The 21,801-nt window shown below is 46.4% G+C and overlaps 1 protein-coding gene across 1 annotated transcript; it reads left to right on the plus strand.

Moving 5' to 3' along the window:
* Positions 1-13,282: 13,282 nt before the first annotated feature.
* On the plus strand, positions 13,283-20,614 carry ttll2 (tubulin tyrosine ligase-like family, member 2; the record flags this gene model as incomplete). Its single annotated transcript, XM_083642984.1, has 5 exons — positions 13,283-13,390; positions 13,893-14,124; positions 15,598-16,925; positions 17,428-17,677; positions 20,555-20,614. The coding sequence occupies exons 2-5, from the start codon at positions 13,906-13,908 to the stop codon at positions 20,612-20,614; spliced, it is 1,857 nt and encodes a 618-aa protein (XP_083499110.1). The 5' UTR covers positions 13,283-13,390; positions 13,893-13,905.
* Positions 20,615-21,801: the final 1,187 nt, after the last annotated feature.

The raw sequence follows: 21,801 nt of genomic DNA on the forward strand, positions 1-21,801 counted from the left end.
CACCTCCTCCCATTGCGGCTTCTGGCCCGCTTCTACCCACTGCAGCACTGGTGACAGCTCCCTGTCGTTTTCCTGGTGGCCCTTCCAATCTGCTGCTTCTGCCATCCGCAGTGTCTTGCACACTGGCCCATCTCCCGTGTGGTTAGGGCAGATTCTAGCGTCTTCTTGGAGCTCCCTCTCTCTCCCCTCTCTCTTCTCACAGTACACACACCCCCTTTCCGCGCAGGGTCGTCGTGACAGGGCATCCGCATTTACGTGGTGTCTCCCTGCTCTGTGCTCTATGGTGAAGTTATAGTCCGCCATTCTCTCTAACCAGCGGCACACCTGTCCCTCCGGCTCCCGGAAGGACCACAACCACTGCAGCGCTGAGTGGTCGGTCCGTATGGTGAACTGAGGCTGTCCCAGGAGGTAGTATCTAAAGTGTCTCAGTGCTTCTACGACTGCTAGGAGCTCCCGGCGTGTGACGCAGTAGTTTCTTTCTGTCTTATCAAACGTCTTACTGAAATACCCCACCACCTGCTCCCCCTCCGGCCCTGCCTGGGACAGCACGGCCCCCATACCTCCATTGCTGGCATCAGTGTCTAATAGGAACGGCAGTGCGGGGTCTGGTGCTCTAAGCACGGGGGTCTTGGTCAGCGCTTTCTTGAGGGTTTCGAACGCTAGGTGGCATTTTGCTGTCCAGTCGAAGTCTGTGTTCTTTTCTTTAAGCCGGAACAGTGGCTCTGCGATGTCAGAAAATCCTTTTACAAACTTCCTGTAGTAGGATGCTAACCCTACGAAGCTCTCGAGTTCACTTTTGTCTCTGGGGGTGGGCCATTCTGAGACTGCCCGTGTTTTTTCCTCTAGAGTGCGGATGCCCCCCTCGCCGATGCCATGTCCCAAGAACTCTACCCTCTTCTTCAGGAAGTGGCACTTATCTGGGTGTAGCTTTAGACCCGCCGCTGCTATTTTCTGTAGGACTTTTCGTAATGCTCCCACCGCTGCCTGAAACGAGCCCCCGTGTGTCAAGATGTCATCTAAGTATACGACGCATTCTGTTTGGGGAATGTCCCCCAGCAGTTTCTCCATTAACCGCTCGAACGTTGCGGGTGCGTTACACAGCCCGAAACTGAGTACTCGAAACTGCCACAGTCCTCTCTCGGTACGGAAGGCGGTCTTTGGCTTGGCATCGTCGCAGAGGGGCACCTGCCAGTACCCACTGCGGAGGTCTAGGGAGGAGAACCAGGCTGACTCCCCCACTATGTCTAGTAGCTCCTCGATGACGGGCATCGGGTACGCGTCTTTTTTTGTCACTTTGTTCAGCCCTCTATAGTCTACGCAAAATCGCATCTTTGCGCTATTTTTCTTTTTTACCAACACTACTCCCGATGCCCATGGGCTCTCTGACGGCTCGATGATCCCTGCCCTCAGCATGTTTTCTACAGCTTCGTTCGCTATATCTCTTCTTGCTGCTGGAATTCGACGGGGATATGATCTGATGGGCTGCGCCCCTTCAGTGTCTATTTGGTGTTCTACCAGGTGAGTGCAGCCTAGTTCATCGTCCGTCATCGCGAAAATGTCTTTGTACTCTTCTAGTACTCTCCACAGTTCGTCGCTCTGTTGTGGTTCTAACCCCTCGCTCTGACGTTGGTGTAGTGTCCTGAGCATTTCTAACCTCTCTGTCTCTCCCTCTGCCTGTTGCATTGGCTGAGGGCAAGTGTTTGGAGGTGGGCTAGGGGCGTGGTTTTGGGGGGGGGTTGGGTCTGCTAGGTGGGGTTCATGCTCTACGGTGACGCGGTACACGGTGATGTTGTTAACGTTAGGCCGTTCCCTTGGAACGGTGGGCGGTTGGCTCATTTGGACTACCGTTCCTTCTGCAAATGTCAATGTGCTTCTTCCTAGGTCTACTGTGCATTTGTTCATCGTTAAGTAGTCTTCCCCCAGGATGCAAGGCCCCGCCATTTCTACCACCCACACCGGAAAGTCCACTGTCTGTCCCCCCACTGTTATCATTACGTGTCCCCTCCCCCTCATTGGCATTAACTCACCGGACACTGTTCTTAGCAGCTGTGCTGCTGGCTGCTCCAGGCGCATCCCCTCGGGCATCATGTTGACGTTCACCAGCGTCGCCGTACACCCCGTGTCCACCAGGGCGGCGCAGTATCTCCCTTGTAGGTAGGCTGGAACATGGCATCGGTTCATCGCGCGCGGCCCGCTCTGCATGTTGACAGCTCCGGCGATGTCGTCTACTTCGGGGCACGGCGGAGCCCCACCTCTCTGTTGCTGTCGGTGGGCTCCCTCCTGCGACGCTGTGGCTACGGGGACTGTGGCATCGTAGACCCGTCTCGCCCCATCTGGACGGGCCCCGTACCGTTTCCCTGGTTCCACGTTCTCCGGCGGCAGTCTGCTTCCCGATGACCGGGACGCCCACATCCCCAGCAGATCATGCTCCCTCTAGCCCAGCTGTTGTTCCGCTGGGTGGGCTGTCGAGCGGGGTTGGGCTGCAGGGTCGCTCTGCGGAGCAGTTGTTCTTTGAGTTGTTGTACTGACTCGGACAGTTCTTTCACCATGTTGCCTTGTTCTGCCAAAGCCGTCTTCCACGCTGGCTCTTCTTGTATCGGGCTTTCCGCTGCCATTCTCACTACGGGGACAGCTCTCCCCTCTTCGCTGTTCATGGTCCAGCCCTCTACTGTCTCTCTTTCAAACGCCAGCTCTAGCGCTATTTCTAATGTCTTTGGCCGTTGCAGCATTACTTGCTCTCGTAGCCCTCGCGGCGCGATAGCCTGGACGAAGTAGTTTCGGGCTAGCTCGTCCAGTGCTTCTGGCGGCAGCCGGCTGTATACACGCCGGCTGAGGATCTCAATGTCTGTGGCTAGCGCCCGCAGCGACTCCCCTGGTCGTCTACGCCTGTTACACAGTTCTGCGACCATAATGCCTTCTTCTTTGCATCGTCCGAAACGCCTCCTCAGGGCCGCCATTACCACGTCTAAGTCTTTGGTGTCTGCCATTGCTGCTACACATGTTATAGCTTCACCCTCGAGTGACATTACCAGATGACTGGCTCTCTCTCCCCTCGACCAGCCATTCATTTCCGCTGCTACGTTGAACATTGTGCAATATGGCTCCCATTCGCCTTTACCGTTGAATTTTGGCGGGGTGATTTCCTTTCTTCCTCGCCGCCCGCCGTCCTTCGTCTCCTCGACCCGTGTCTCGTCTTTGTCTCCGGTTCTCCGGCTAGCTTCACCGGGCCGTGGCACAGCCTCCATTGCTACAGCGGTGTTGTCAACCCGCTCGATCTTCACTCTCACCGGCCTCGGCTCTTCCGCTCTCTCCGCCGCCTCGTTAGCCCGTCTGCTAGCCTCTTTGAGCCGCGGGGTAGCTTCCGTGGCTACGGGGATATCGCCGTTTAGTTCGGATTTTATCATCACAAACCCCAGGCTTGCTGCTGCTATCCCCGCCTGGATCTCTGTGGTAGCGGCCGCGTCTACCCCGTCTTCTTTCTCCTCGGGTGCTTGGTAGTCCGCCCCGGCTCTTTCTCTTCCCGCCTCCCGCTTGAGTCTTTGCTTCTCTCTCTTCAGGAACTTGTTAACCATTTTTTCCGATTCTGGAGGTAATTCACCGTTTTAAACTTCTGACGCCAATGTAGCGTTCCTGATATTTCATGAGGCAGAGGCTTCTTGCTGGTACAGGTTCTTTATTCACAGTTATTCATATTCACAACTCTCCGCTGTTGTCATGCTCATAGATAGCAGCTTCCCCCTAGGCAGTGCGCGGAGACTGCCTGCACATGCTCAGTCTCCGTCCGGAAGTGGTCCCACAGCATAGTGCTCCCCAACATAACACTCCCCCACACAGTTCCTATCTGTAGTGGAGACACTACCATTGCTCACCACTATGTGTGTACTGCTGATTCGCTACACTATAATAGCAATACAAGCTATTAGCCTAACCAATTAAGATCAATGTGTAAGCTAACATGTAGCTGATAGTAAAACCAGGAATTCGCTAAAGAATTTTTTAACAGTAACTTTAAAATAGTCATTTCAGCTAATGGAAAAATGTAGGCCTATAGGCTACAGCAGTGGTCCAGGGACACTAGGGGTCCTTGAAGGGGTTCCAGGGATCCTATAAATGTAATGTAAAGAGCTAGAATAGACATTTATCATTTTAAATACACCATTAACTTTGAATACCACTGACATTGTATGCTGTTAATGAGCCATCAGGCTGCATGCCACAATATTTTCATGTTTTAATTGCAAATTTTGACTGACTGAAATGAATTAGCAAAATCAAATATAAATTGAATATACAGTATACTAGAAATACATAATCTAATTTGTGTCAGTTTAGGAGTCCTTGATGTGAAAACGTTTGAGAACCATAGGCTTACACAAATGTTATGTTGCACAAAGAATCTATGTAAAATACATGCACACTGTAGCAGTCATGAAAAAAACATGCACACTGTAGCAGTCATGAAAAAATCAAACATTTATTAAAAGGTAGAATGTTAAAATGACTTTAAAGTCAGACATAAAATAGCCTACAAATAAACTTGTCTCCTATCAGCAATGCATTCACATGGAATGGGCCTATCCTTCAGACACTAGTGTAGTGTAGAGCATATTTGCAGTTTTCCCATGAGCTCAGGAGAGCTGCTGGTATCTTGTCCTCTGAACTTGGAAAAACGGTCGATGCCACGCAGTTCTCTGTTAACAAGAAGGAACAGAGACACATCATACTTATTAATAATTAAACTTCAGCTGGAGGCAGAACATTAGAACATCATCGGCTGCTCGGAGTCCTCTCTGAACTTCCCTTGTGCAACAGTCTGACACAGTGGACAACTGTTGCAAAAAAAACTCATTTTGAAGGAATGGAAGTCCTCTTCTTCACCTTCTTTCCAACTGTGGTTGACGGACATGACCTCTGTTATATGGATGGAGAGACTTGGGTTCCTGAGGACCAATTCACTTAAAAAAGTTTTCAACCATTTGGGACGCGTTTCTAGCCTACCTCGACGAGGTTAGGGGTGACGGGTGACTCGCCTGGCCGGTTTCTCATGGACCCCTTGCGTGGGATCCCAGGCACAATATCTCTCACAAGCACATAAGCACCTTTTGCGGCTGTAATCACGTTGTAATATCGAATGTCGATAATATATGTATGTTTTCTTTTCCTGTGAGCGTGTTCGTTTGTCTTGTCATTGTTCAGAAAAATTGAAAATAAAATATTTCATTTTTTAAAAATAATAATTCAACTAATAATAATTCAACTGATCTGGAAAATCATTCACCTCTTTAATGGAGTCCTGTCCATCTCCTGGCCAACCGTCCTGGAACTGGCCAACAAACGATTCACAGGGCTTGAACCTTGACCTATAAAGGATTCCATTAATGTGCTGTAGTAGCAACATGGTATTCTGTGAAGGTTAAATTCACCATCCCACACCATCTACTTCTCACTTACCATAATCTTTGGCTGTGCAAGGCGGGCAAGACCTGAACAGCAGGACACTGGGGAAGGTCTCCAGGCCAAGGCTCCTCCTTAGAGAGCATGCAGCAGTAGGCCTACGTACAGGGGTGGGCCTTTGGCTCTCCTCACAAACTAGGGAAGTCCTGACTTTTGACCTCACAGGAGTCTCCAAGCCCAGGCTCCTCCTCAGAGAGCGTGCAGCAGAGCGTACAGGGGTGAGACTCTGGCCTGGCTCACAGACTGAGGAGGTCCTGATCTTTGACCTCACAGGAGTCCACAGCTCTGTCTTGATGGATGATGTCACTAGAGGGATTAGAGAAAATGAAAGGGAAGAGCAAATGGAAGGCTTAGAATAGAGAGCCGCAGGGATGACGTATTTTTGTAGTCAGAACGCGGAAGTCCCGGACTTCCTGGTTCTTCACTGTTTCCGTCTTTGGGATTTTTGAATGGGTTTTTGCCGCCATGCTTCAAATACGGTCTCTGGGCAACGCAAGATTAATCAAATGCGAACCAGAGTTCAGTCGGATAATCTTCACACAAGAGGACCACTTTCATGAGTTTTGTAGCGTAAATGCGAGCCCTAGAAGTAAAAAGCTTGAGCTAAGCTAATCCAGAACTACACACTGTCGCATAGGCTTCCACGTCACATCAGCACTCAACCTGGACTGTTGTTGATGTGTGCACTGATTACCCCGGGCTGAACGGGGCTGAACCAGGTGAGGGAAAGAGAATTTCCGTGTTCGTCCTTTGAAGTGGTGATGTTATTGACGTATCGACTCAACAGTGTAGTCTCATTTAGCCGTTTGCTAGCTAGCCGCCCTTTTAACGGCACATAAAAGCTTGAAAACTCATAAAAGTGGTCCTCGTGTGTGAAGATGATATTACTAAACACTGGTTCGCATTTGATTAAGCCAGCGTTGCCCCCAGAGAGATTATTAGAAGCATCGCGCCAAAAACCCATTCAAAACTCCCATAGGCAAAAACAGTGAAGAACCAGGACTGTTAGCATCGATGATTTCCAGACTCGTTCCTGCGGCTCTCTATGGAGAAACTGAGTAGTAACACCATACATTAGATCAGCAACATGTCATTTTGTAGTTTGCTCTCATGCCCACAGCCATTTTAGGGGGAAACCCACGATAGGAAAAGACCGTAAAATAAGCTTCAAACTATTTAAAACTGTTTAAATTAATATTGGTATGCCGAAGAGTTGCTGTGTTGCTGCTTCCACTAACAATAAAAAAAGAAGGTTCTGCGATGCTTTTTTAAAAAAAATATATATATAGTAGGGGCGACACCGTCAATGTGGATATCAATGCATGTAACCTGGTGGAACCTCATCAGTGGGCTGGATACAGCATTCATATAAGGCAAGTACTAACTAGCCGCATATTAGCTTCCTTCAAAGCTTCTTCCCCCTCCCGACAGTAAGAAGCCTGTTGCCATTTTGCTGAAACTGCCAGAAGTTCAGCTACATTTGAGCTTACCCCGGCCCATTTCCTTATGTGGAGAGGCAGCCACACCAAACTCCCATCTCCAGAAATCTGGCAACTAAATGTGGCCCTGCCTATAGGAAAATTAAATACAACCAGAACCTAATTTACATAATACAGATGTCCTTTCAATTGTCTTTATTTGACTCCATTTATTGGTTTAAATTGCCATACTTGAGTCTGGTCTATAATAAGAAAAGTGCATTTACATTGAAGTCAACGGCGAGTGGCTTGGGTTGGCACCCTAAAAGGGGGCGAGACCATATTGCCGTTCTGATGTATCCAACAGTAGGCTATGAAGACATTTGTTTTTGCAAATTGCATTGACTGGCTGTGATGAAGACAGACTAAAATAATTTGGCTGCGAGTGGCCCCCTCTTACCTTGTAGACTTCTAGTCCTTCTCTTGGGGCTTGTGTGTGGTAGGTATACATGATGGAAATCGGTCAGAAATTCCAAACTCTCCATTATAGCCTTAGGAATCACACCTAGGAAATATAGTGACGACCAATATCATCACTGACGATGTCCAGTCTATGAATGCAAATCCCAATATATGATGAACGGGGTAAATACCAAATGACTGGGGGTTCTCGATGAAGGTGCACAGTGCAAGGACTCTAAGTTCCAGGCGAGCCTCAGACATCTCGGCCTTGTTGGGAGGCGGCAAGAAGCACGGGGCGAAGACTACAGCGAGGTTAGAGCTGGTCATCAAGTTGTCAGAGCACCTGACAGGAGCACATGGGTGAAGAGGGAGGAGTTAACATTCAAATTAACCCACAGTTCAATCAATCATGAATGAATTGTTGTATTAATACATTGAAATGGGGGGGGGGGCGGCAATAAGGAGGTGGACAACATTATGAAGCCTATAATGCTCGGCTCTTGGTACCAACTGAGAAAAGTTATCTAGATTACTTAGCCTAGCTAACCTTCCAAGTTCAAACTAGCTGTAGCCTAGTAGCCTTCAGCTAGGTAAGCTCATTACCTAGCTGCAAGTTTAGGAATGCCATGATGGTTCTGAATAAATACATTAAAATGTGTCATTGCCTTTATATTTTAACCAGGATTCCTTTTTGCCTTTCGAGTGGTTATTTGCCATCCAATAAGACAGCCCCCACCCGCCCACAAGAAATGTTTTTGCATGATTACAACTCCAATGACTAAAGAGTACAGGTTTGTAGCATTGTCTCAAACCTTTGTGAAACTTGGGAGAGGAAGTTAAAGAGGTAATGCAGGCAGGAGGCATTTCTGGCGGGCAGCAGACAGGACAGCAGCTGGAGGGCTGAGGTCCTGTCTGGCAGGGCGGGCAGCGCTTGGGCCTTGAGCAGCGCCGCATGGAGCTCAGAGGGAAACAGAGGGTCCGGGAGCTCCCTGCAAAACTGCTTGATGAGACTGGCCACATCGTAGGGAAGGGCTGTGGACAGACACTCCTCTCCCCGATTCAGCTTGGCCTGAAGTCAGGAAACACTGCATCAAGAACTCCATCTAAATAAGCACTTCTTCCACAGCAAAACGGAGGAATTTACAGCGCCAGATAATGTGCCCTAGGCAGGCTATAGCAGTGGTTCTCATGTCAAGCACCCTAAACTGACACAAATTAAGACCACCCATGGACCCCATTTTGTCCCAGGGTCCCCAATCTGATAAGATTTTTAATTAATGCCACAGATCACTCTTACCCTGAGGGTCCTAATGCGAGGAAGAGAGCCTGGTTTTCTGAACAGGCCCACGGTTCCGGCACGCTCCAGAAGGAATGAGCAGGCATCCACCAAAAAGCTGTGAGACAAGATTTTTCAAGACAACAAATTGATCAACAAGGCCCGAAAGCTCCCTCTACTAAAAACTCTACCAACCCCCCGCCCCCAATACCCCGGAGCCCAGCTGAATCCCCCCTACTGACATGAGCACATCATACATCACTTTACAGTAGCAGCAGCTGAACTCTCATTACATCAAAGTATTACAGCTGCTTCTCCTACCAGAACCGTTTGCTCCATTAGATTACTCCTGTTAACTACATTGAACTCCGCTTGGACTGTAAATTCATATTTAATGCCCATTTAACACTCCTCTTATTCGTGCATACCAGTATTGTCTATATTGGACTACACTTGCAATTTAGTGATTTCGTCTTAGATATCTTCTTTTTATCTCTGAATATTGACACGCTGCATGCATACTTACTGTACACTAAGACACATTCCTTGTATGTAATCTTGCATATTGTGGCAAGTTTGGATTCCATAAACTTCCCAACCCTGCAGTTGACACTCACCAGGGCACCAGACCAAACTCAGGAATGTAACGTCTCTGTAAATTCTCCAGAGGAACACCGAAGAGCTTTGTGCCACCCATGAATGGTCTGAGCTTCCTCCCCTCACAGCCTTTGACAGTGATGCCATGGATGACTCGAAGGTGAAAGCGGATCACGTTAGCGTCTGTAATCTTCATGGTGCTGTCAGTCTATCTCCAGCCAGTACTCAAACCCCTTGTCCTGCAACTTTGATGCTCCTCTTGCACACCTGATCCAATTAAGGTGTGATGAGAATGGGCCCTTAACTGAATCAAGTTGGAGCTACAAATTGGGTCATTGAAGACTGGTTGATCCTCTGAATGTGGCTGGAAGAAAAATGGTAATTTAGCAGCTTTAGACTGGGGTTTCTGGTGCAACCTAGGACACCAAAATCTCTGTTGTGTGCTTGTTGGAGGCTGGGTTTATTATGCTCATCCATATCACCTGTGGCAACAGTGATCAGGCACACCTGACATTAATCAGTTCATCCAATAGTCAGGACAGGAAACCAGATGCCCTACTCATTTCAGGAAGTAGTGGAGTTGTGCAAGTAGTCTATAGAGGGTATGCACACCCACTGGAACACGCCCCCTCAATCGGGAACGAGTGTCAAAATGAGTGTCACGTTCCTCCCTGAGCAGCAGGTGTCAGTTATCTAGGCTGATTACTGCATTCAAGCTCAGTCTTGCTGTGACTCAGTGGGCGTGACCCCACAGTGACTTCTGCCTCTGTGACATCACATGCATACCCTCTATTGAATGGGTTGGCAGCGGTTGGCAGAGGAGAGATTTAAAAAAATGCTGTGTTCAAGTCCCATGGGAAAGATGGTAAATATGAGTTTTCTTCTTGAAAATAATTTTCACATCAGCTTCCGGGTGATAAATATTATTTGGAAGATCTACGTTTTGTGATGGACGACAATTTCTGTGAAATACACAAAATGTACAGGAAAATGTACAGGAATTAGATAGCGACAGACAGACAGACAGACAGACAGACAGACAGACAGACAGAAATAAAATGAATGAATATAAAAATAAACAAATTAATAAACAAATACATAAATCAGTCTATAACTCAGACAACATAAATTTACATGACATTTTCTATTCTTTTTCTATTCTATTAGGTTGTTTATATTTTCAAATGAATCTCAGTCAGAGGTACTACTACTACTACTAGCCTATTGTTTTGTTCCCAGATTTCCATTTTGATCATGATTTAGACTTCGTATTGTCACCAGTTTGAATCAAGATGTGGAAATGTGATGTGATCACCTCTAAATAAACCTGTAACACCGGTTTCAACAGTTAAGTTTTTCTGCAGGCAGTTTGAGGCAGAGAGTGATTATTTTGTACACATTCTGTATATGCAAAGTAATAAAGTATCTATACAGTCGGTCTGTGTGGGAAGTGGAACACCCACAAACGTTACTTCCGGTAGTGTTGTGTCAGTAGGGCCATGGGGGAAAACCTATAATATAATCTCAATGATCTGACTCACCAGCAGAAGGTGCTGCTCTACAAGAAGATCCTGAGGTACCCGAAGTCCTTGTACATCTTGAGGTCAGTCAAAATGGCATATTTCTCAGAGAAGATATCTGACCCCAGCAGCATCACTGTGAGAGCAACTGTGAACATATGTGGAACAGAACACCAACTTCCATTAACAAATGCCCGAGGTCACCTCATGAGGGCGCAACAACAAAGACAATGGCAACACTGGACTGAGTTGAAACTTCAGGGGAAGCATGCCTGTCTCCCTGTAGCAGATCACTCTGTCTCTCATGCAGTATTTAAAAACCTAGCTCACATCATCCTGTGTGTTGTTATCTTATGTGGATGCATTATTGTGATTGCCGATTAGGCACTTATGTACAGTATCTGACTGACTCCAAATATCTGATGACTAGATTAGAGCATGATTAGAGTTCATGTCCTTTGCATACCTGTATTTATGTGGACATATGTATGTATGTATGTATGTATGTATGTACAGTATGTAGGCTATGTATGTATGTATGTATGTATGTATGTATGTATGTATGTATGTATGTATGTATGTATGTAGCGTATGTATGTATGTATGTATGTATGTATGTATGTATGTATGTATGTATGTATGTATGCATGCATGCATGCATGCATGTATGGTATATATGTATGTACTGTATGTATCTTCTCTGTTTCATTTTCCTCTGACATGTCAGCCTGACAGCATTCGTATTTGGCACGGGTACCGGCAGAGGTCCTGAGCAGACGGTGACGGGGCCAGATTATTGCTGATTAAATGGCCAAAAAATGAGCAGCCAAGTCATAGCATTATCCACAACAGCCAGCAGGTGATACACACAGTCACGCACACAGACACCGACACACACACACACACACACACACACACACACACACACACACACACACACACACACACACACACACACACACACACACACACACACACACACACACACACACACACACACACACACACACACACACTTTCTCCTACAAGATAAGTTGGTTGACACTTGATAAAGACATTGTGTCAAACTGCACGGCTCGTAATTCACTGATCTAACAGCCTTTGGCCTGTACAATGGAAGCGTCTGGCACAGCCTGTCTGTGGCACAGAAACCTGTGTAACAGCCTGTCTGTGGCACAGAAACAACTTGTGTAACAGCCTGTCTGTGGCACAGAAACAACCTGTGTAACAGCCTGTCTGTGGAACAGAAACAACTTGTGCAACAGCCTGTCTGTGGCACAGAAACAACCTGTGTAACAGCCTGTCTGTGTCACAGAAACAATCTGTGTAACAGCCTGTCTGTGGCACAGAAACAACTTGTGTAACAGCCTGTCTGTGGCACAGAAACAACCTGTGTAACAGCCTGTCTGTGGAACAGAAACAACTTGTGCAACAGCCTGTCTGTGGCACAGAAACAACCTGTGTAACAGCCTGTCTGTGGAACAGAAACAACTTGTGCAACAGCCTGTCTGTGGCACAGAAACAACCTGTGTAACAGCCTGTCTGTGGCACAGAAACAACCTGTGTAACAGCCTGTCTGTGGAACAGAAACCTGTGTAACAGCCTGTCTGTGGCACAGAAACAACTTGTGTAACAGCCTGTCTGTGGCACAGAAACAACCTGTGTAACAGCCTGTCTGTGGAACAGAAACAACTTGTGCAACAGCCTGTCTGTGGCACAGAAACAACCTGTGTAACAGCCTGTCTGTGGAACAGAAACAACTTGTGCAACAGCCTGTCTGTGGCACAGAAACAACCTGTGTAACAGCCTGTCTGTGGCACAGAAACAACCTGTGTAACAGCCTGTCTGTGGAACAGAAACCTGTGTAACAGCCTGTCTGTGGCACAGAAACAACTTGTGCAACAGCCTGTCTGTGGCACAGAAACAACCTGTGTAACAGCCTGTCTGTGGAACAGAAACAATCTGTGTAACAGCCTGTCTGTGGAACAGAAACAACCTGTGTAACAGCCTGTCTGTGGCACAGAAACAACTTGTGCAACAGCCTGTCTGTGGCACAGAAACAACCTGTGTAACAGCCTGTCTGCGGCACAGAAACAACCTGTGTAACAGCCTGTCTGTGGCACAGAAACAACCTGTGTAACAGCCTGTCTGTGGCACAGAAACAACCTGTGTAACAGCCTGTCTGTGGCACAGAAACAACCTGTGTAACAGCCTGTCTGTGGCACAGAAACAACCTGTGTAACAGCCTGTCTGCGGCACAGAAACAACCTGTGTAACAGCCTGTCTGTGGCACAGAAACAACCTGTGTAACAGCCTGTCTGTGCCGGGGCACAGAAACCTGTGTAACAGCCTGTCTGTGGCACAGAAACAATCTGTAACAGCCTGTCTGTGGCACAGAAACAATCTGTAACAGCCTGTCTGTGGCACAGAAACCTGTCTAACAGTGTGTCTGCAGCACAGAAACCTGTCTAACAGTGTGTCTGGCTTTGTCTGTAGGGGGAGCTAAGAGGACACTATCTGTTTATTCAGTCAATGGTCTGTATCCACAGCAGGATGTGAAAGGAGAGACTACATGTGTTTGTTTGCAGGAGGAGCTGAGAGGGGTGAGACAGAAAGAACATTAGAGTGACTATTATCAGATAATGTGGATTCAGCATCTCAAGGTAAGACGAATCACCTAATAAATTGTCCTGCAGTTTACATGCCTCCTTTGTAGATTCTACTGACTTTTATTTAAAAATCTCACATGTCAAAGGGAACTAGAGGGGTTCTAGCTTGCTTGTGCATTCCATGTATCAGGACCTCTGCCGGTACCTGTGTCAGATACGTATGGGTCCCAGACCTTGTAGACGGTATCAGTTGTCATGAGAAATCCCATAGGCATGCACTGCATGATTATTTGGTGCCAATTGTTCTTTGTTGGTGGTTTTTCCGAAAGCGAGTTTTTGAGAAGGGGTTGATTTTAAAGACCTGCCCATATTATCCTGCATCCCTATCCAGAAAGCTATTCTAAAACCTCATGAACGGCATTTAGAAGTATCTATTTTGAATAAGGCAGATAAGAGAGAGGTTTTCAAACAGAGTAAAACAGCGCCACCCAATGGGATATCTATGTCTGTCTGTCTGTCTGTCTGTCTGTCTGTCTATCTATCTATCAACCTGTAGTATTTGACATTGCATGGCTGCATCCCTGGTGTTCCGGCTACATGAGGGTGGTCCTGAGCTGGTGAGGGAGGTGCTTCTGGAGCGAGGATGGGAGGAATATGACAGAGGAGAGCAGGAGGAGGAGGACTGGAACCTGTACTGGGCCTCTGCCTTTCGCAACTCTGAGTATCACAACCTGCTGCCATGGCAACGCCTCAACCACCATCCCAAAACTGCTGGCATCACACGCAAGGTGACTGCTTGACAGTGTTGTGTTCATTTTTCTCTCTGCTTATTAAATTAATACAGTTGTCCCCCACAAAAGGGCACTATGGATCGGTCTCCGTACGTACGTACGTACGTACGTAGGTACGTTCGTTCTTTCGTTTGTTAATTCGTTTGTTAGTTTGTTAGTCACACTGTAATGTGGGTTGTGTACCGCTAGGGGGCGGCATTAACAATGAATGGGGACTCAATGGTAAAGGAATACAGTTAAAGTTATCATAGGTAACATAACACATTAATGATAGATTCTGTTAATGTGTTGGTTTAGTATGGTTTAGTATTTGTATGCTTTATTTAGCCTATAACGTTAGTTATGAAAATGCTTATACCATGTTTTCTACACTCAGCAATATAACGGAGCTATGGGTGGAACTACATCACAGGTGGGGGACAACATGTTCACTTTGCTTGTCTTTGGTAACATGTGCTTTTGGTCAACTTAGCCGATCATAGAGACCAGTCATCCATGTGTCCCTGGTGGATGTTTGCCTGCAGTGCTCCATGCTAACACTTTAGACTTTTTTGGCGACATATTACACAAAACTGCCAGACTTACCTCCGCCAAGGAGGTTATGTATTCGGTGCCGTTTTTCTGTCTGTCTGTCCGTCTCTCTGTTTGACAGCAGGATTACAGAAAATTACTGGCCCGATTTCCCCGGAATTGAAGGAAGAACCCATTACATTTCGGAGGAGATCTGGATCCGACTCAGGAACAAGCAATAATAGAAATAATAGCGGATCCGACTCAAGCTTGCACATTATCATATCATAGACAACTCGACTAATTGACCTTGGCGGAGGTCTGCGCTCTCTGAGTGCCCTTCTAGTTTAAAGAAGTCATGACACATTTGATCATATGACTCTAGTTCATGTGAGTTTCACCTAAAAAAAGACAGGACACTGCTTTCAAGTTGGAAATTGACCTCGATTTGCTAGAACGATGAACAAAACTTCACCTTCTTGGTGGCTGTACAGTGCAGTACAGTGGAGTACAAGCTAGTTAAATGTTGGTATTAACTAAGTATTTTGAATTCTAACAGGCTCACAGCATGCTGTTGTGTTTCTGACTTGTATTGTGGTTGTTTTGATTCATCAAAACGCTCAAAATCCTTACTACTGTACTGTATGGACCCCCTAGTGATGTCATCAAGCTACTAGTGCGCTACTAGTTGGCGAAAAGCTGAAATGTTCATCTTTCTAGCAAATCTAGCTAAATTTCAGACTTGAACGCAGTGTCCTGTCTTGTCTGAGGTGAAATGCAAATTAACTAGAGTCATATGATCACATGTTTCATGTCCTCTTTAAAGTAACTTGCCATTTAGCTTTAGAGTTGCTATAGAGAGCGCCTCCACATAGAAACCCAATAGAAACAGTCTCTACTAGGCTGTCATTTCCCCCCAATTAAAATAAACATACTCTAAAATAACGGTTTGTAATTCAGGACTACTTGGCACGCAACTTGAGGAGGATGAGATCCACGTTTGGTTCGAGTCTCTACAACTTCAGTCCCACTGCCTTCATCCTCCCCAACGATTACACCCGCTTCCTATCTGAATACGCAAAACAACGTCTGAGCACAGAGCTGTCGGCCTACTGGATCTGTAAGCCTGTGGATCTGTCCCGAGGCAGAGGGATTTTCATCTTTGAGGATATTAAGGACTTGATCTACGACTCCTCTGTCATCGTCCAGAGGTATATCAGCAACCCGCTGCTCATCTCTGGCTACAAGTTTGACTTGAGGATCTACGCGTGCGTGAAGAGCTTTCACCCACTCACTGTTTACATGCACCAGGAAGGCCTGGTGCGTTTTGCCACAGAGAAATACAACCTGTCGTCCCTGAATAACCTCTACGCTCACCTCACCAACACCAGCATCAATAAGTTTGGTCCTTTCTACACGACCAACAAAGAGAGGGTGGGCCAAGGGTGCAAGTGGACCATGAGCAAATTTCGATATTTCCTCCACAGCCAAGGCATCGCCGATCTTCTCCTCTGGCAGAGAATCAACAACATTGTCACTCTTACCCTCCTCACTATCGCCCCCTCTGTCCCATCCAGTCCTAACTGTGTGGAACTGTTTGGCTTCGATATTCTCATTGATTCCAAGTTTAAACCCTGGCTACTGGAAGTCAACTACAGCCCTGCGTTGACTTTAGACTGCCAGGTGGACGTGTTGGTCAAGAAAGGCTTAATTAGTGATCTAATTGATCTGATGAACTACAGATCAATTGACAGCCTGAGAGAGAGAGCCTACCAGGGACACAAGTGCAAGCAGCCATGGGTTGAGTTTAAAGAACTTAAGTCTCAGAGGAGGAGGAGTGGTGGTAGCCAGTCCTCACAAACTCAGACACTACCTCTGCTTAAAGTACTTTGCCAGCCCCAGCCGCACAAGATCAGCCAAAGCCAGTCCAGGCAGCATGCTCTGGTAGTCGGCTGCCAAAGACACCTTGACTTGAACAGGATACCTGCGACCAGGGGCAGAATAATCAACACCAACATTGCTGCAGCCACTAAGACCCACAGTGACCGGGCTCTAAACCCGATACTTGGCCCACACTCAAGGACAACCACAGCTGTGGTAAACAGACACACAACACGGCACAACGGGGCACGTTTCATGTCTGAGGTTACAAACTGTGACGACACTGAAACAGCGATGGAGCCCTCAGGAGAAGCACACGTTTGCTCTGTAATACCTGATCTCCCTCAGCTGGGCCTGGGAAGCCTGCGGTCCACACCTGCTGCTGGGAAGCTCCCAAGCATCCACAGGTAGATATTTCTGCTGCCTTGCCCAGGGTTTTAGCATCAAAGCATACTGATCACATCAACTCACATTCTGCCCGGGGTTTTTGCATCAAACCATACTGATCACGTCAACTCACGTTCTGTTTCGTGATTCGTATATAGAGTGAAACAGAACATGACATCACATCATCTTATCAGAATGGTTTTAACCAGGCTGGATTTGTTGCTAGGGTTGGACCGATATTCAGACATTTAATTGAAAGGGGATTTAACCTACTAATAGTTTGCTTGTTTATAGTTGTGCATAGTCATTTTAACATTTAAGATATTCAATATCATCCAAATAAATAAATAAATAAATAAATAAATATCAGTATCAGTCTTCAAAACCCCATATCGGTCAAACACTATGACATAACATGTACTTAAAATATTAAAACCCACACAGAAACAGCAAAACACAAAAAGTCCTTTAAATATGGTATATTAACAAAAATATATTGTTGTGATTGATTCCCATGGCAAGATACAGGCCAGTAACGCTTCCCTTGGAGGGGACCAGAGCACAGGACAGAGAGAAAACTCCTCCCCTAAGAGTTGGAGATTTCATACTGACCTTCCCATTCAACAAAGCTACTCTGAAGGCCTCGCAAAAGACACTGGACGTGAAGCTAGCCATCCAGGAGCTCCACAAGGTGACTGGTCAGCTGGCCTCAGGTCAGCTGTCCTCAGGCAGGAGACAGAGAGAGGAGGACATGGTGAAGAAGGATGAAGGTGTCAGGACATGCGATGGTGAAGAAGACTTTGAGTCATTGTTCTGGGGCCCAAAGGACCCTCTGCTGCTCAGTCAGTGCTTCCCCCCCACTTAACCTCTTCTACTCTGAGGGAACGCTGGCGTCCCCTTGCCAACTTACTGTCTTTCCGGGGCAGTAGCGGGTTCATTTTTAAATTCAGAGTGAAGATATATATATATATATATATATATATATATATATATTATATCAGATGAAACTGGAAGACCTAATGCATCCATTGTACCAGCCATCCCATGCTAGCTTGTTGGCAAGGGGGCTAAATAATGCTCCAAATTTAGGCAAAATGTTGGCGAGGGAAAAACTGCATGGTCATTTTCTTGCCTCACGCTATCTGAATGAGAATGGGTTCTATGGGTACCCACAAGTCTCCCCTTCGCCAACATGCCAATGCTAATCGCATACAGTTTTTCACATAAACAATGCAGTTTTTTGCATGCAGTATAAATGTGTTACTTTTGCACATTTCGTTTGAATATTTTCTGCATACTGGGGTCCCTAAAGTTTAAACAGTCTTGGAAGCACATACATTGGGTAGGACTGAAAAGCTGAGACTTGTGGAATGAGCCAAATTGTATTCATGTGTGATGATGTTAGTCCCCATAGTAGCCATTTCATTGTAGTGAGACCACAAACTAGAGAACTAGCCCATTTGAAAATTGTATGGGATGACCAGGTACATTGAAGATAAGTGGGCTTTTCTGAGCCATTTTCAGAACATGGTGTTTGTCATCCAATTGTCACATTGTCAAAATGGCATACTGTACATATCAAATTTTCAAAAGTCATTGATACTGCATCACAGTATTACATTTTTAAAGTGTTTTTCAAGGTGTTGGTGTCTTATTGTGGTATTTTGGAGGGATGTTTGACTTTTTTCCTCAATTCTCGAGTGGTCAAAATAGTTAAATCTTGTACCAAATCAGGGTAACAAATGGGATCAACCAAAACCATTGCTGAAACAACTTATGAGACATAATTGGGCATGGGGATGGCTGTTCTTTTGATGTGGTGTATAAGGGGAAGGAAGGCCTTATATACTCTAAACTTTCAACATTTGAATAGACACCTAAACAAAACGTGCTATTTATTACATGACTAGAAAACTTGACACAGTGCTGAGTTGCATCTCAAATTAATCATCAGGTAAAAAATGTGTCTGGTAGGGAGGGGTGGAGTGGAGAGGTTAAAGCTGTACTCCTAGACATTATTGTTTTTTGTCTTTTTAATTTTGCTGCACTGCACTTCACAGAGATCACCTGTCAATCAAACAGTGTGCTCGCCCGGCCTCACCTGCTACACGTGCTCACATACGCAGCTCACCCGCTACGAGGCCTCGCTTGCTCAGCCCTGGAAATCCCTCTCCGTTTAGGTGTGAGATTATAACAAACCCCTTGAATTTCTGTTTGGTACTGAAATATTTTGGATTGGTCTGTCACAAAGACAAAGATTGACTGACTGAGCAGTTTTGGGAGTTTACTGTAATTAAACTACTTTTTGCAGTAACTAGTAATCTAACCTAATTTCAAATCAAATGTACTAACTCATTTACAATTACTGAAATTTAACTGGGCTAGTTACTAGTTACTGACGTGAAAATAACAGACAAGGTCAGAGGATCATCCGCTTTCTGATCATCAGACCTAGTCCGCCTCCCTGCCTGGCAAAATGTTCCACAGGTGCAGCCAGAGCCTCAGAGGCTAATGACCTTGAGGAGGCTATAACCCCCAGAGGCTATAAGCCCCAGAGGCTAATGACCTTGAGGGGGCTATACGCTCCAGAGGCTAATGACCTTGATTAGGCTATAAGCCCCTGAGACTAATTACCTTGATTAGGCTATAAGCCCCAGAGGCTAATGACCTTGAGGAGGCTATAAACCCCAGAGGCTAATGACCTTGAGGGGGCTATAAGCTTCAGAGGGTAATGACCTTGATTAGGCTATAAGCCCGAGAGGCTAATGACCTTGAGAAGGCTATAAGCCCCTGAGACTAATGACCTTGATTAGGCTATAAGCCCAAGAGGCTAATGACCTTGAGGGGGCTATAAGCTCCAGAGGCTAATGACCTTGATTAGGCTATAAACTCCAGAGGCTAATGACCTTGAGGAGGCTATAAGCCCCAGATGATAATGACCTTGATTAGGCTATAAGCCCCAGAGGCTAATAGCCTTGAGGGGCTTATAGCCTTGAGGAGGCTATACGCTCCAGAGGATAATGACCTTGATTAAGCTATAAGCCCCAGAGGCTAATGACCTTGAGGAGGCTATAAGCCCCAGAGGCTGATGACCTTGATTAGGCTATAAGCTCCACAGGCTGATGACCTTGAGGAGGCTATAAGACCCAGAAGCTAATGACTTCGAGGAGGCTATAAGCCCCAGAGGCTGATGACCTTGATTAGGCTATAAGCCCCAGAGGCTGATGACCTTGAGAAGGCTATAAGACCCAGAGGCTAATGACCTTGAGGAGGCTATAAGACCCAGAGGCTAATGACCTTGAGGAGGCTATAAGGCCCAGAGGCTAATGACGTTGAGGAGGCTATAAGCCTCAGAGTCTAATGACCTTGAGTAAGCTATAAGCCCCAGAGGTGAACATAGAACTAACCATGGTTGGACCCTTGGTGTGAAAGGGGGTGGGGTATGAGAGCGATGAAGTTACACCATTGGTTGGCTCTGGCATGTGACATGACACACGCATACGGAGCATGTGTGGTACTGTACGCGCTGCTAGTTAAGACCAGTAGATTCTGGTAGCTACAGACCGCTAGCTGCTAAAGATGGGGGAGATGTTAAGCTCACTGGATGCTCTGTTCTCCTTGACCTTTGCTTTCCTCGCTCTCCCGCCAGTCTGGAGGAGCAGGAGAATGGAACGCCAAGGAGTGTGCAGTGTCCAGCACAGTGGGCTAGTTCGGGCTTTGACAGAGCTAGCTGTGGAAGTGATACTGAAAGCTGTAGTTCCTCAAATGGCCACTTGAGGATAATCACAGACCAATAGCAGGCAGAGCTGTGGCTCTGGGAAACTCCTGGTCACATGCGCAAGGACCCCAAGATGGCGCCAGGCCACACTAGGCTTCAAACATCGACCGTCTCAAAATGGGAGTGGTACATCCATATTATTTACACTCCATGGTACAGCAGAAAAGAAGGGAAAACGACTGAGAGGAGCAACGACAGGGCGGGGAGTGGACACGGGGACCGCACACCAGTGAGCACCAGTGACCTGTCTGAAAATTAAAATCAGGTTTGGACAGTGCAGAGTGAAAGAATTGGCACAGGGGGTGTATCCACTTGCACCCCATGAATAAGTAATGAGGTTGGAGTCAGTGGTTTGACATCACCTTTTGTCCGGCCTGATCAATTATTGGCGGGGTGCTTACAGACCACTCCACAGCACATTATATACTTGAATAACTTGATACCAACAAGGCAGACTGCAGGTAAGCCTGGATACTAGATATATCTAACTTGGCTTATACAGCAAAAGGTTTTCTTGTTTGATGAAAAGAAGCAAAAAACCCAACGTATTCTGACTAATGCTTAAAATTGAATAGTAAAAACAAAACAAACAAACTACCCAACTTCCTAATATGATAACCCACTTCAACAAGTAATTAAAATGAATGGAGTAAAAGCACCACCTCATGGCCAAACATGTCACTACACCTTTTCATCTTCTACCTTGAATTGAAAACAGACAAATTATCCAAGGCCAAAGATGCTTTGTTTTTGAAATTCTAACAAAAAAACATAAATAAAATCTCTGAGTGCGCAAGTAATATTTGTCTGGTCTGAGCATCATTTTTCTGATTGAGTAATTTAGTATCTGTGTTCTTCTCTAGGCTGCAGGGTCTATTTGTGCCGGCCACCAAGGGGAGCTATGGCACAGCGGTGAATTTCTCCCTCAGTTCAGAGTACCTCCAGCCAGCTCTGCAGCCGGCATCGAACTACAGACCAGTCACTCTCTCTCTGTTTAAACTGCTGCTGCTGCGCACGCACGCACGCACGCACGCACGCACGCACGCACGCACGCACGCACGCACACACACACACACACACACACACACACACACACACACACACACAATTTAAATTAT

The sequence above is a fragment of the Poromitra crassiceps genome, assembly GCF_964638095.1.
Source record: "Poromitra crassiceps genome assembly, chromosome: 9".
Taxonomy (NCBI): Eukaryota; Metazoa; Chordata; class Actinopteri; order Beryciformes; family Melamphaidae; genus Poromitra; species Poromitra crassiceps.